The sequence below is a fragment of the Contarinia nasturtii genome, unplaced genomic scaffold (genome assembly GCF_009176525.2).
Source record: "Contarinia nasturtii isolate CC-2019 unplaced genomic scaffold, AAFC_CNas_1.1 Cnas_scaffold_350, whole genome shotgun sequence".
NCBI lineage: Eukaryota > Metazoa > Arthropoda > Insecta > Diptera > Cecidomyiidae > Contarinia > Contarinia nasturtii.
Window position 1 is genome coordinate 1,834,351 of NW_022197705.1, and position 17,452 is coordinate 1,851,802.

The 17,452-nt window shown below is 32.2% G+C and overlaps 1 protein-coding gene across 1 annotated transcript in view; it reads left to right on the top strand.

The window, feature by feature from the left end:
* LOC116338120 overlaps positions 1–17,452 on the top strand; it is a 113,028-nt gene that overhangs the window by 21,293 nt on the left and 74,283 nt on the right. Inside the window, exon 2 of the mRNA XM_031763194.1 lies at positions 5,185–6,841. Coding sequence (XP_031619054.1) covers positions 6,766–6,841 — 76 coding nt within the window. The 5' untranslated portion in view covers positions 5,185–6,765. The remainder of the gene's footprint in view (positions 1–5,184; positions 6,842–17,452) is intronic.

Here is a 17,452-nt window from a genome sequence, read left to right on the forward strand (position 1 = left end):
TAATGTAGACTTAAACACTCAAAAATATGTATTGGGGGGTTTTTTGGAACGAGAAAACCGAATCCGAGGTTGATTTTGAGATACAATCAATTTTTGATACAGTTTCCTTGAAAAAATCACAAAAAAATTGAATTTTTGTATTGGAGCCATGCCTGTATGCTACCTTAATGACGTGAAACTTTGCACAGACTATTTTTTGCATAAAAAAATAACATTCTGAAAGTTTGATGAGATTTTAATCAAAATTAGGAGTACCTCCCATACAACATTTTCAATTTTTGGTTCAAAAAAGAATATTTTGTATGGGAGGTACTCGTTGAAATTTCTCCAAACTTTTCGAATGTTATTTTTTTGTGAAAAAAATAACCCGTACAAAGTTTCACGTGCTTACGATACCATACAGGTATGATTCCCATACAAAAATCCATTTTGTTTTACTTTTGTATGAAAAGTGTTTCAAAAATAATGTTTATGGCAAAATTAACGTCAGATATATTTTTTTATAGTGTTTTATAGAAAATAGAATTCTTTCAAATGTCGTACAAATGGGTTCATCATGAAGTGTGAAAAATCTTTTCCGAGTACTTCTGCTATTAAATAAAAGAATATTTCGATGCCGAACACATTTTTTGGCCTCAAACTTAACGCCGCTTGAAAGGCTTGAAAAATCGAACAAATATTATTTTGAACTTTCTTAATAGAATACGCATCTACCACCGTGCGGAAAAGTTCGTCTTACTCTTGTAAGACTCTTTATTAGTATACAGTTATCGTCCTCAAAGTACTTGTTTCGCAAAAAATATCCAATGTCGATGTCTTTGAGTTAATTCAAAGATACAATTAACACTTCTGTTCATAAATTGTGTTTGTCGTCATGTTCATTTTAATTTTTCATTTTAATGGTTTAAATCTTCAAATTCAGCGAAATCTCTATCAAATGACCCAATTAAGTTTCACAGAATTTCAAAAAAAAAAAAACTATTTCCTCTCGAATAGCGCTGCGCTTCTTTTGAAAAGTAATCACAATTTCCAACGATAAAATTCAAAGATAAATCCTCTTTTTTTAAGTTGAACAAACAACGCAAGAAAAAAGATATTTTACCAAAGAATAATATGAATGCGTTAAAAGTTTCACTCGCTTTATCTCGAGCATATATATAATCTCTCGATTAGAACTTGGTCTGCTTAGCTTAAGTGCAAAAAAAAATCATGAAGGTTCTTCAAGTGAAATCGATCTATCAAAATATCGATATTTAAATATCCTTCATTTGATATGTTCTAGAAATTGATAGCCCCAGTGATAGCCGGTGATAGGTAACATAAAAATGTGTCTAGTCGAGAGTGATATTCACTGAATAATGCCAAAATAATGTTTAATATCAGAAAAATTCATCGATAATTCAATAAATCATTTTCATATGAAAATGAACCACCCTCAAAATCAGCTTAACAACACATAATGTAGCATTGCGATTCGTTCGCCCCAAAATCGGGAAATTCTATTTGGGATTAATTCGAATTGTGCAAAGTTGAAACAACTTAGTCTGCTATTCCGGGAAAAAAAATGAAAGCAAAGCTTTCAGCCGCACCGTCGCCATGTCCATGTCATGGATGTTTGCGATTGTACATGTATTCCGAGTGGAAATGTTAACATTCTATATATGCTCTGGCTGCACAACTCTCTCTCTCTCTCTCTCTCTCTCTCTCTCGACTATGTACGAATTATTAGCAGAAACGAATACGAAGAGAGAATGCGTTTCAAGCATATTTTGAATTATCACGTTCTCGCCGTTAGTTTTAGTATAATGTAATTCGGCAGGTGTTCAATCGACTAGAAATAATAAATGCTTACGTGCATCGTCAACAACTTAAAGCGGTAAGAACAATGTGCAATTGATAGTAAAAAATGCGTTTGAATAATTTCCAATTTACATAACGCCAAAGCAACACCAAGAAAATGTACTACATGGAGTGCTCTCTTTTTTTTTATTATTCTTTTTTCTTCTTGGTTGAACTTTTTTAAAAGCATTGTTCAGTTACTTTTTACTCTACATAGCATTTACCTTGTATATGTAGTATTTATATTCATTTGTTTGAAGAAACCACGTTGCGGGCGATCTGAGCTCGAAAAAATAGAAGGAAAATGTTTTTTTTTTTCAATGATTTGTTTTGCACGCGTTTTCACCGAAAATTTTCAAATTAAATGGTGAACAAATGTTTCTCGGGTCATTTACAAAATCTTAGATTTAAATTCAGAACACCAACAGTATCATCACAGTCGCACACACAGTTCGCTGTTAAGCTAACGCAAAAGTTCGCCACATATCCAATATGATTTGGTATGACTAGTTCGGCTCTTTTATCATGCCTGTGTGCAGTATTGAGTGTACAAATAAGAAGTCACCGACCCACACTCAAAATGCAACCAAGAAATTGCATTTTTCTGTCAAAATATCATTTTATGTCCCATTAAATTGTTGGAAAAGTGCTACTTTTCGAGAAAAAGTTGGTTTGTACAATATTTTATTGAAAATAGTTGTACATGAATTGTAGGTAAGCAATGTCTGGCTGACCTATTGTTACTGAACCAACTAACAAAAATTCCCCAAGAGATATGCGCAATTTTTAAACGCCTCAGGGAATTTTTTCATACATAAAAATATAAATCAAATCAAACCAAAATTCATTTCGCCTAATAGAATTTGATGACATTTTAATGGCCATAAAATTATGAGCCATCAATTTTAACCATCAATTTAATTACTAATTATATATTATGAAAATATTTAAATCAAAATTCAAGCTTTTGTTTGATTTATTCAAAAATCATATTACTAAAACAAATTTAATCCAATAAAAACTTAAAATTACTTTGAAAATGCCGCTTGGTAGTTCATATTTCTATTTGTGCATTGTGAAAAAAAATGTTAACAGTTTAAACTGAACGCCAACACAAAGACTTTGATAGGAATTCAAATGGCCAACATCTCTCATTCAATTTCGCATTTTAAATGTTGAAATTTCGTTGCTCCAGAAGCTTGTAAATATTATACATTTTATGCATTTTTATTAGAATGCTGAAAGCTTAAAAGACATTCTGACTTGTGACCATAAATAACTTTCCGTTGAGCTAATTTTTGCTTTATATCACCCGTTTGCCTTTTTCAGATTCTTTTCTCTCTCCCTTTCTCTCGATCTCCATAGTTCACAACTGGCAACTTGTCATCTGCAAACAGAAAAGTTTACTTACACAAAGTACATAATAATCGTTCACGTTGTTCATTCTTCCTTTTTTATCAACATAACAATATGTGAACATCAGTAATACATTCAAATGTGCAATGCACATTGTGCAGTATATTCTCCATTTACATTTACTCTTCGTATGATGCTTCTTCTCGGCTACATCTTTATTTCCCTTGTTAGCGGGTGATGTTTGTAGTGTTCTGGTGCTCAACGTTGCATAAGTTATAACTCTATGTATTTGTATATACACATAATCATAAGTTGAGTGTTTCTTATACATGTTTCCTAATACTCTTTTTTTTCTCGCTGTTTTTCTTTTTTCAACGTGATAAAATTCCTTTTCTCGAGATGTTAACAATCGCAGTTTCATACATTTCGTTATCATTCCGTTACCATGATTCCACTTACTTTTTTCGACTTTTTTCTGTCACCAATTTGAAATTTACATGATCTTTGCATTGAATATGAGATGCGAGCGACTTGAAAACGCTATTATGGAATTGGGAAGAAAACTTCTATGTAGCCCATGATATATATGAAGATCCGAAATTTTATCAAGTGTTTGAGAGTTCATTTTAACAACATCATTGGCTCAATCCACACTTTGGATACCTTAATTTATTTGCGCCACATTTACTTGCATAAAGTTATTCGAGTTTTTGGGACACAGATTTTATCTGTTGTAACATGATGAGTGTCAACGTATGATTTAATAACAATAAAACAAGGGAAGAATCAGTAACACGGGATTTTTACATTTTGAATATTTTTTTCAAGTATCTTCATGCTAAAGAGTAGAACTCTCAATAGATTAATCCAATCAACGGTTAATTGCCTCTTGTTTTTCTTTGTTAATGGTTTTTCATCGGCTTTCTAAATCCATTTTGGATGCTCGACTTTCGTTTATACTAATTTGATGTCTTCGTTATACAATGATCAATCTAAAACATTTCCTAAGGATGTTTCTGAATTATTATCTGGTCTGCAGTTCCTAATGAGTTTGATCGTGGGCAGGCATAGATTTTTCAAAAGAGCCATTTTTCGTAGTTATGATTTGAAATTCAATTTTCCAAGTATTATTTCTCTAACTCCTTGTACGCCTAGTCAAGATCTAAGGTACTGTCTGTACTTGTCGGCATTTTATCGACAGTTTCATTCATGTTTCAATACTTGTCGTTATTTCTGGTTTATTGAAGTTGACAGGCCAAGGGAGGATTAATAATTTATTTTAAATTAACCGAAAAAATTAAGGAAAATCGAAGACTCAAAAAGGTCTTCATTCTTCAGTTTGAACATTTTGTAATCGGATGGGTGATTTCAAATCCTTTCTCTAAAGTCTCCTCTTATCAAAAGCGAAAAATGAAGTATTTTTTTAAAAGAAATGTTCAATTATTTTCTACTTCATTCTTCAGGCACTGCTGATTGTTCGTATAAAATGAAGTTTTTATACATATAAGTGTAATCATTTGATAAAGTATGTTTTTTAGTAACTTCCTTGTAAATCTTGAACATGGCTTTAAAATTTAAGCTCAATTTTAATTATCTGAATTTTTGTATAAAAGTCCCTTTGTTAAAGGTATCCAGTTCTTGTGTGAATGCAGTGTGCACATAAATATTGATAGCTCCGTTGAATGTGAATTTAAAGCGAGCACCTCACTTCAACTTGAATTTGTACGGTGTTAATTAATTTTTCCACTGATTCCATTAAATAAATGAAAGCTATAAAGGAATAAAATTGTATGGGATGTGTCGCCAAAAAGTGGATCTCCTATTAAATACACAAACAGTGAAAGAAACATTGCGCATAGAGTTGAAAAAAAAATAATCAATTAAGAGATAACTTTAAATGAAATTTATTTCTTTCTTTCTTTCGCCTTTCTTCCACCTTTCATTTAAAGCATTGAAGAATTAATTTGAGTGTTTTTTGTGTGTTTCCAGGAAAGACGAAGAGAAAAAAAGCAACACGTCAAGCAGCAGTGCACAATTTAAACGCAGCCACTCTACGACATTGTAGTAAATTACACGTTTCGATAAACTCTACACGTCCTGAATGCTTTCGCGTTACGTATTTTATCAATTAAAAGAAGAAACTTTTCGTTCCGTATTTTATTCAAAATACATTGGAAACGAGAATGTAAAGTGGTGCAATCCTTGCATAAACTTATAATGAATTGAAAAGAGCCCCCCAGCTTTATTGTGCAGACAGAGACAAAAAATAGATACAAAACACATACGATTGAAAAATTATGCTTAAAAGTATTAAAAAAAAAAAAAACAACAACAGAGAAACAAAAGCCGAGGTAAAAAAGAAGAAGTGTATATATGAATACAAGTGAAAAACATTAACAATCACGATAAAAACTCTCAATGGCACCAACAACCAAATATGTATAGAAGAACCATAATTTAAAACATAATTCATACAAATAAATGAAGAATAGTAATTGAAAAAGTATATGCATACATGTAATTTGATATCGTTACATCAATGGATATTACAAAACCACAAATTCTCCATTAGATTTGCGACACCTTTTTTCCTGCTTTCCAAAAACTTTACATATTTACACAAACAACGGCAAAAACAGCTAAATGAATATCCAATGAAAAATGTAGCCCGAAATTCAAATATTTTGTTGCACAGAAAACCCAAAAAAAAACTGAACAATAAACATATATTGAAGGAAGTTTAATGTAATTAAGAACAGATATAGAACAACATCGGAAAATAACTTTCGTAAATGGTGTCAAAAAAATTTGTTTGACAAAAAAAAACAGTGAACACGACTTTGAAACATTGAGTGGGATGCGATTACAATTGGTCTATTGCGCATTTTGATTATATTAATTACATTTGGATTAGAGTGAATTAAATAAACTGTGACCGAAACAGAAAGGGTTACGATAATTACGATCGTCATAGTCTCATGCTGTGGCATTTAATTATCAAAAACTCTGAAAGAACTCTGCATTTTCCAACAGTGTATGAAAGACAGTGAGATAAATTAAATCGAGTCTTTTTTTTGTTGAAGGAGCAGCGTGTTCTTGGGTATCAACCATGATAGCACATATCAAGTCCATTGAAAAAAGTGAAATTTGAATTCAGACATACGATCCGCTTGCATATGTGGAATAAAAATACTTAAAATAATCAAAAGTTTTTGGAGTGTAAAAATCTTTTGTCGCACTATGTAAAAGCGTACGCTATTCTCTTTTTGTGTAAAATGTTTTATTTAAAATAGAAATAAAAGTGCTAATGTGCATCTGAATTTGAATTTCAGATACAAAACTCTTCAGTTCAACTTGAAGAAGAAGAAAAAAACTAATAGCAAACTTCTAAATCCAGACAGGGCAACTTGCTGTACTTGTAAAAATCATTAGATTTGAAGATAAGATAGAAGGAAAACTATCCCAAATATTTTATGTGACTTGATTCCATTTGAATTGTAGAAATTCGTACGTGAGATTAGATAAATTTATGTTTTCCATAACGGTGGCAAAGTTTAGCTAGCTTTAAACATGTGGACCCTGAAGGCAATGGCAAAGGATTTACGGTCTGTAATTGCTATACTAAGTTTGCTGATAATTTATACAGGTATGTTATTTTTCTTTTTTTTTCATCCACATTTATGCATCTTTTTGTAGTGTTAATTTATAACTCTTGAACATTACACACATATTTATATATATATATGTGTGTGTGTGTGTGCATGTATGAGGAACTTCAAATTAGTTTTGTGATTCGGTTGCTATGCCGAAGAAGAATAATATTGACAATACTATTTATATGGATGAGTTAACCAAAATGTCTTGGATAAATAACAAATAGTATTCAAGCACTTTTAAGATGGAAACTTATCAAAACTGACATCACGTATGAATTTTAACCCATTGCAGCAATCGGGATTTTTCAAAACTAATTTTTAACATCGATGTCACCACATCTGATCACATAAATTACCTAGAGAACTAGGAACTGATTTTTTCTTTAAGACGAAGAACGGTGTTGTATTGTTCTTAGATAACAAAGCTCTCAAATGGACGGACGAAAATGAGCATTTTCATGTTTTTTTGGTGTGGGACGGGCGGGCATTGTTCAAAATGTCGGAATTTAAAAATAGGACGTATCTTTACAATTGGAGCCCCTCGTCACTGGCGAGTTGTCAAAAGCGATGATTTTGAATGCATTTCTCGACTATATTGCATTGCTCAAATTGTAGTTTCATATCAATTGCAACTTTTAAAAATGTTATGGTATGAATTTTTGTTAAGGATAAATAAAACACCCATATTGGGCTAATGGTAAGAAAAATGAAATCCATGGTGAACCCGAGTGGAAAAAAAGTGACTAAGTTACTATTGACTGTAAGTGACTATAGTTAGCTATATTCATGAATTTTAAAATTTTGTATGGAAAACAATCGACTATAGTTACTCAGTCAGTCAGGCGATTATTTTGGGACGTTTCGACTATCGGGTGACTATGATTATTGTCAACTATAGTTACCTGTTGCAGTTAACCATAGCTTACTTTAATTGATTGAAGTTAACTAAATTTAACTAAGGTTGCTTGTTTTTACAGTCAATAGTCAGTCAGTTTGTCCCAAAATAGTCAGTCACTTTTTTTGTACACGGGAAAGTATCAACAAAAGAAGCGATTCCCAACTGTAAATTATAATGAATTTTGAAAATGGAATGAAAATAAATAATGTACAGAAATCAAAAGGCAAACACATAGATGTTTAAAATGCACTTGAATGCTCACGTCTCACATTAGAAATGTCACCGTCTATGTTTATTATGCGAAAAATACCGTATAATCTGCTCAAACATTACATTTGAATTTGATGCATAAACAATCAGCAACATTTTTCCGCTCCATGCACAAAGCATACACAGGAAAGTGCTATTAAATATTAAGGTGAGCGAAAAACGTCACCAAATAGAGAGCATCGCCAAGATATATATATTTTTGCTATTTTTTTTAACAGGCAAAGACCAAGGAGACTAAGGGTGCCGGGGATGTTTGCGAATGAAATTTATTTATTTACATTTTCTTGCAAATTCATTCGTTATTTACAACATGGTCACCGAATTTATTCGCGTTTTTATCATTTTCTTTTTATGTTCTCAAATATTTACCAATTGAGTGATGTAAAAAAATATTTCTCAAAAATGTCGATATGTAATTCCAAATTATTTATTTATTTATTTATAGACGCAAACACATTTCACATTTTTATCGAAACGTTGATTTGTTAATGAATATCAAGAAAAAAAAAAAACGCTCTGTTTATTTTAGCGATGGGGGCGCAAAAACAGTTTGCCGAAAAAATATTGAGTTAACAAAGCGGTAAGAAAACACGCCAAAGTTTATAAATGGAAGCAATAAGAGATGAAAATTAAAATGTCGTATGTTACAAAATGTTGAGCAGACGGAGAGAAAAATCAAGTAAAAATAGACTGTAACAATAAATCCGTTGATAAATAAATACATACAATTCAACGGGAGTTTTATTTTGAATGCTTTTTGCAGAGAGACAAAATACAACGGAAGAAGAACAAATTTTGATACACAACAAAAGAGAATATAATAATATGAAAAAAAACTTCTGGAATGGAATTTCTTATGAAAAAAAGCAGCGATAATATAAAATATATGTAAAATAAAGGGAGAAGATGAGTGAACAACACATATCCACATTGTCTTCATTGCAAAACAAAATGCTACATTTTCTAGCATGGCTCAATGCTTTATCGTCATAAAAAATATGATTTAGCATATTTTCGATATGAATTTCGCATGCATTTTTCTCGAACCTATGGACATTTGACTCCCTCTAGAAAATCAATCTTGTTTCTCGTTGATAAAGATAGAGTCAAAAATGTACAATGTATCTCGTGCAACAGCGTATCCCATCTCATTTTTGAAGAAGAATTTTGTCGTCCATTTATTGTCGTTGTTACTGTTGATCTGAGCAGCGCTAGCGGAACAAAAAGTCTACATATTGGCGAAATCAATTTTTGTTGGATATTTGGATAAAATGCTCTGAAAATAATGCCACAAATGCTCTACAGCTTTTTCCACTTTTGTGTTGTTGTTTTTTTTTTCTAAAATTTATTCATATGCTTCAAGTACACTGTATCGTTCCGTCACACACACTATACAGTTGCCATATCTAGTAGCTCGTACTTCATTTCCTTCCTGAGCTATCGCACTTTACTGTTTGTGATGTGAAACTCAATATAACCTTGTATTACCCCCAATGTGTTTTTGTCTCATGTCCTCATTTTTCCCATTTTGTCACTTTACTAAACGATGCGTTGCGATATTATGTTGTATCTTATTATTATTTTTATTTACCAGTTTCTGTTTTTCTTCTTTTTGTTTTATCCTAATGCCAGTGAGTTGCCATCATTTTTGTTGCTCTCGGAAGATGACATTGCGTTATATCGGAGAATAAAGTAAAAAATAATATAAACACACGCGATTGTCGCCCACATTACATCACATTTTTAGCGCTATATTTTTCGCTCTCACTTGACTATTTATTGAAATTAAATTTTCGGAAGCACCGACGAAAGGATGATAGACACAAGCATTTTGTTATATTACCGTTATATTGACTGAAACAAGTTACAAATTGATGGACTTGCACATGTTTAGTTTGAACAACAAAAAAGAATCCTATAGCTTTCACCCATGTGTATAGGAAATTGCCAGCCAATGTTCGTACGCTCATTTTTGACGAAAATGTTTGCGCTCTTATTTACGTGTTTTGTGGAGTGAAATTGGGACTCTTTTCTTCAATTCTTGTTTCAACTACTTTATAGTCTTTTGTAGAGAAGAAATTCCGTTCAGATTTAAAATCTATGTGCATCGTTTATAATTAAATTTTTGTGCGAATTCCATTCGAAAACTTCAATTTTCTATTGAAACATGCGGTTAATTAAAATGAAGTTTGTACTTTTAGTTTAATCTTACTTTTGTTCGAGATGCTCTCGTAACCGTGAAGCGAATCGACTAAAATGTGTAGCAAATTGGAGATATCTTGAAGAACATTTCGAAGCAATGTTTCGTTAACCTTTAATTTCATTCCGATTTTTTTTACAATAATTGTTATAATTTATGTATACTTATCGCCAAAATCCAAGCAAACAGATTCAACCAATACTTATCTACATAATTCATTTTAAAACTTCTGTCAATGGTTGCATCTATCTCTAAATTTCATCAAACATTTGTGTGTGCACCATTGAAAATTCGTCAATTTAGCGAAAGCATTCAGTTACGATAAGCCAAAAAATAAACTGTTAATACCACATGCTTGGATTGCTATTTTTGGATCGAAAAATGTGTACAGAATTTGCCGAAGGTGAAAAATTGAATGTTCACTTCAGTTTAGTGTCTTTGGTGGTATTGCACAATGAGCTTATAGGTATTTGTTAAACTTTGCTTAGTTCATGTCCATATATAACGTCTATTAATGCCTTTATAGGCTCTCACTATGCATACATGTACGCAAATACTTATGTATTACAGTTTTCGTTTCATTCTCTAAAAACCCAATTTAAGTTTATTTTTGTTTCAAAATACAATGGTAAGTGAATACACTACCATTATATAAATATGGATATATATTACAATCACTATACACTCACTGACACACACACTCACACACCAACATCTATTTTCCATTCGAATGATATTAGATTTTCACATTGGGAATATACTTTCCGGTACTTTCCTTTGCTTCGATTTTTCTTGGCTGAGTAACCAAATCAAAAAGCTTAACGCTCACGGCTAAACTAGTTTATTTTTCTCTCGGATTGAGAGATTTAAATCGAAAAGCTTTATGCAGATACATATAAGCATTTCTATTTCGGCACTGGTACATGAATGAGTCATTTTTGAAGAAGGATATCTATTATAGCAGCACCGTGTGCAGAGAAGTTCAAGACCGGATTTACATGCTACAAGAAATCAAATTGAAATAAATTTTTCGTGTTTTCGCTTCATGTGTTTCTCGACAACAAATCGAACATAAGTCCCGCATGTTCAATTTTCATTATTATATACAGTTTAGGTACATAGTGTTTTTGAGACTTTTCTTTTAGAATTTGCATTGCATTTCGATTTCAGAACAATTTGTGGCTAAACTAACTTCTTTTGCTCCAAAACGTTCTAGTATTCGGTTAAATCATTAGTTTAGTTTTTTTCTTCTGTTATCATTGCCTCAATTTTCTTATTTTTAAAATTAAACCCAATGTAAACCCTTCTAAAAATATATTGGCTGTAATTTATGGGTTATTTCGATACTTATCACGCTTCTCGTGTGTTCAGTCAGTAGCTATCGAGCAAAAAGAAGTAAATTAATGAAATCATTACCTGCTGTAAGAGGTAAGGGTGAAAGTTTAGTCTTTTGTCTTCTGAATAACTGATTCTTCAAGGGCCCTCACATTTGGTGGTAAATTAAAGGGGAAAAATCCAGCATATGAAGAGAGAGAAAGAGGTCGTTTTCCTGTCGTGCATGCGTCATGTTTCAACTTATAATTTAATATTTGCCATTTATACTCATAAGTTTTCCATGCAAAAGTTTGGCAAATATTTAACTTGCATATAAGTCACAGATTAGAGCATGGCATACGTTTACGAATTTATGTTTGCAAGAAAGACTTTCGTGAGAAATCACGTGTCATGTGAGGAAGAACCTAGTATAGAAAGAACCGTGTCTCTCTTATTCGTAGTAAAGTTCCCTTTTGAATTAGACAGCCTCACCAAATTTATAAACCACTTTAATTTTCGTAATAATTTGACCAAATAACTATCGATGGATGTTCATTGTACGAATATTACCTAATGCGACCATCGTTAATGCATCTTAAAAGCGATTACAGTGTAATAAACTCCATTTACACACTCGAAACTGGCTATAAAATCGTTAATATTGTAAAATTATTACCGATAATAAGCGGTAATTCAATGGTTGATTACAAAATCGATGCTCATGTTTGTATTTTAAGGAAAATATTCCGTGTTTATTTCGGAGAATGTATATACTTGTACGTTTTTTTGTAAAAATAACAATATTGGGAAGGATTTTTTCTCAAATCCCGATTAAATAATTTCCCAGGCTGACATTAAGTATAAAACAGACAATATATTGAACTAACTGGTCAGTTGAGCTGACAGTACGTTAGCCAGCTAAATGGACTCAAACAATAGAAGTTATTGTTATAATGAACAATCACTTCTATTAAAACAAGAAAAGTGATTCATCATTAAAACAATAACGTCTATTGTTTTAGCCCATTTAGCTGGCTAACGTACTGTCAGCTCAACTGACCAGTTAATTCAATATATTGCCTGGTATAAAACGCAACAACAAACATTCGATATCACGTTCATTCATTTTAAGCGTGGACAATCATATTCAATTTAATTAGTTAAATGACACTTCGAGTAAAGCTATGCCAAACTATTTTTTCCTTCATCACAGAAAGGATGGTGTAATGATAAAAACAATAAGAATATATTCGTGGAAATGGAAATAAATATTCACTTGTTAATTTTTTTTGCCATTTTATTTTATTTTAATACTTCAATTTCAATATTAAATTTTCGACAAACGATCCACAAAAAAGTTCAAATTCTTATAACAAATTGCTAATTATTTTGAACATGTGTTGGTTAAAAATGATCTCACCACACATTATTTGAAGTAGAATTTTATAACATAATGCTATTTTATGAGAGACATCTATTACCAATCAGTCATGGGAGGACACATGTACTACGACATGTCTCTGATCTAGTGTCTGATGATTTCAAATTACAGTACTCCCTAACTTACCGATCGTGGGGATGGATTGCTTAAAATGTTTTAATAAATAATAATCGTTCAAGTAAATATCGATATAAAAAAGTATATTTACCATTCTGGTAACTAGGAGTCCTGTGCCCATTCTTGTCCAAAACTGTTTTATTCCTATTTATGAAAAAAAAAAAAAACTGATTTTTTAAATTTAAGTTGAGCATTCATGCATATTCCAATACTTTCATCGATGGGATTACGCCTACAACCATATTTATAGGTACGGCCTTGCATGACTATTTTTCTCAGCTGCAACATTTGCAATCGATTGATCAACATTCTTTTCGCTCATATTTTTTCATTTATTTTGCAATGAGCTCAATCGACTTTGGTCATCTGCTGGATGACTTCAAATTAAACTACATAACAAAAAAAGTGAACGAATTTCTCAGTCGATCATGTATGAAGTGTGTATATAAAAGCACTGCTAGCTAGCCAGCACACAAAACACAACACATTTCGAAATGTGCGCAAAATATATTCGCTTTTTCTGCATTCAAATGCTCTCATCCCCAATTTTCGCATTGTCTATACATGTGCTCTTCTTTATCAATAGAATAATTTAGCACATATGATGCACATGGTGTTGCTGATTTTTTGGCTTGCTATACCATTTCATTCGATTGTTTTGCTTCATTTTTCATCATTGTTGTTTTTTGTTGTGCTGTAGTTATATATTTTTTTTTTTTGAAGTTTTATGTTTGGTTTGATGGAAACGACTGAAAAACAAGTTTAGTTTGCAATTCACACCCACTATAAAAATGTACTCGTTGCATCGATTCTCGGCGAGCGAACGAGTGAACATGCTGTTGTTTGTTCTAGACTCTCATTCATTGAGTGTTAGTTTAGTGTGGCGTTCATCAATGTTAAAATCGGCATTCATTCGATGGGGTATGAGTATGCACTTTTTGCCTGTCATTATTTGAATGTCGTTTTTTGCTCTACACATATGGTACTCTCCATAGTTGGCACCTTTTTTTTATAAATCTCAACTGTCTCTTCAACTATATTTATACCCGTAGCGAAAAATATCAGATCAAAATGAGCATATTCTCTGATAGGCATTTAGTTTTTTTTCTTCATCATCATATTTGTTCATATACATCGTTAGCACATTTGAAACCGTAATATTGTCAAGCTCCTTGGCCCAGATGGGGATGCGTCTAATTTTTAATTAATGAAAGAAGTTTTGGTAAATGTGATGCAGATGCGTGAGTGATTGTGTAACAAATAGATTTTTTGATATTGGAATACTTTGTATGCAGTGACAGTGATACAAATGGAGTTTATTGAGCATTTTTCACATTTTACTCGGAAACGAATGTAAACGATTTTAATTTTGTTTTCTCGAACTATGTTGAAAACCACATCGACATCATCGCTTCCCCCGCTTGCATTATATTAACATTGTTCTTAACATGGACGAAAAAAAATAAGAGTGACCACATTGAGATATGCTATATGTTGAAGTAAGTGCATAGAACTTGTTTTCCGGTTTCGGTGGTCATTTAGTTAGTCATACAATAGCAACTGTCGGTACTCAGTACTTTTGTATTAATACAAAAGTTCTTGCACCATGTCACCCTTACCAGCACATTTTCTCTTTACATTTTTTTTACAACAACATTTTAAGACTCTTGACACTGTATGCTGGAAATCTCAAACTCTGCAGCATACAACGATAGTACATACATTTTTAGAGAATAAAACTTTGCACCAATTGGAGTTTAAAATCATTTCAAAAGTTGCCGAATCCAAATTGGCACTGAAAGAAGTGTGGTATATGTTAAGGATCATGGTGCAATTTTACAACGAACAAAGTCTATAAATAGGCTAGGGTCTATTGTTAAATTCTAATTAGAGTCCAGGTATTTCTACGCTTAAAATATAAAATTGCACATTATGCCGTAAATAGTCTGCGGCTTAGCCATTTTTCAACCATCCAAATTTCCTTTGACTGGAAAAACAACGTTAACTCTTTTCGTCAAGTTTATTTTATTAAGCTCCTTTTTCCATCCTACATAAAGTTTCTATCTAACGCTCCAATTATTTTTTTCGAATGGAATGAGGAAAATCTCTCAAAATATTCCGCTGCGAAGGGGAGACTCATTTTTAAAATCATTTCTGATTGTTTGCTTTGTTTCTAATCTTTTATTGTAAATACATTTTTCTAGGAAAATCTTTATGATGCGGTTCTAAAAAGAATTAGAAATTATGCCTAAGCCGTAATGAAATCACCCATCAACTTTTTTGACTTAGCGTATTTTTTTTAAACTTTATTTAGTTTTGGTAATTGTTAGATTTTCTGCTTCTTGAATCTATTTTGGTTCGATTGTTCTTCAATGGTTTGCGTTTGGTTGGTGATATTCTTTTATTGATTGCCCCAAAGCACGATATATCTCAGTAAATAAAGAAAAATATAATTGCTATGAATTGTCATGAGTGCCAAGTGGTGAAGAATCTCATCTGAGTCTCATTAAATGCGTTCAGCGATTAAAAAAAAAGGAAGAAGAACCATACGCTCTTATTTGCTATTGGACACCACTTTTGTAAAGTATTATATCAGAAATACAATGTTTACGTATTTCTCACCAGTTGTAAGTTTCAGATGTCATAGCATCTCGATTAGCATAGTTTAGTGGGACAACAACAGCAAAACCAGCAGCCACAACAGCAGCAAAAACAGGTCTTTCGTTAAAAACTTTATAGATTATACATTTATTCAAATTCTCCAGAGAGACTTCATACTTAGCTGGAATGCATTTTTAATGCTGCAGTAAAACAGCAATGAAACTGCATTGTGTAACATCTTGCAGCGATTCTCTGAAAACTTTTTGTATGTACTTTATTGTTTTAATTCGATATTTCACCAACTTTCATGTCGCACTGGTTTATGCTATTTTTGACACGTTCACTGTTCTTAGACAACAATAGTAGTGGCCCATAGTTTATATGATCTTTGAAAATAAATTCGAAGACTCAAGAGCGAACTTTTCAACAACGAATCGTGTTTTTTTCTTCTTCTCTCGTTCTCTCCCGTTCGTTGATACTTGTTTTTTCAAGATATAATTTTCAATTTTTTTTTCGCTCCCTCTCTTCATTTTATTTTCACACTTTGTCGGCAAATATTTGAATTTATTTTCCCCATTTGTTTCACATTTGAAGATGTAGAAGCGAAGTTTTTGTCTGAACATTGGCGTACTTTTGCACTGAGTTTTCGTTTGCCACGTTTGGATGATGTGTTCGTCTATTTGATCATTCATTTTAACTACTACGTGTTTTGACAGAGTCCGTTGTTCCATTTGAATGTGGTAGAATGTGATTCATTTAAGAAGTGCGCATCACACATCTTATATTTATCATCAATGGGAATAGAGGTTTTAACAACGATCACTTTGTGTACACATAGAAGAGACTATGTTGTTGTGAATTTCTTCGTTCGCTCTCCCTTTCTTTACCTCGTTCTTGCGTTCGCTCCCGTTCACTCGCTTGAATTATGTATATTGGTTTGATTTGCGGTAATGTTAAAAGCTTTTCAACATTTGCGAACAACACACGAAAAAGTGGTAAAAAACTTTCGATACATTTTAAAAATTAACCACATATACACAATGGCTTAATATATTGAATGGATGCTCCTGATAATATACCCGGCACGCATTGAATTTTCCTTTTCGCATTCGCATTAAAGATCACAACGAGACAAACTTTTGTCATTTGTTGTTGCTTCAGTGTTATTAGTGTTGCTCTGTTTCAAGTTTCTTCTTATTTATTTGTCACAAAATGATGATGAAGTAAAGTAAAGCGATTCTACCACTTGCATGTAATGGCATCAATACTTTTTCGTTCTTTTGTTCCTTCGTTCCTTTATATTCTTTATTTCGATACTCATTCCCATCTCGGCTCCCGCGCTCCTCCACCAACTTCATCCACCAGTCTTTTTGAAAGAATACGCTGATACGGTTGCCAGACTCGATTACAACTCGCTGCGTTTCTTTTGTTTCATTTTGTTGTGCTGTTTCCCTTTATATCATACATCTTTGAATCATTTCTTCGTTGTTGCTGTTGTTTTTTTTTACAATTGCCACCTTTTCGTCAAATTGAAATCCACGCAGAACGTTTCGTTTGACGAATCTACTTTATATTCTAGTTAGCCGCTTGCGTGTTTACAATTTTATTTGTTTGTTACATATTGCTGCGAGTGTGACTTCCATTTTCGATTTTCAGTTCATCACGCTGGACCTTTTCTATATCATTCCCACCGATTGCCACTGCCTTTTGTATTTCTATTCTTTCATTTCAATCTATTCTTTAAACAAGAGACTTTCATT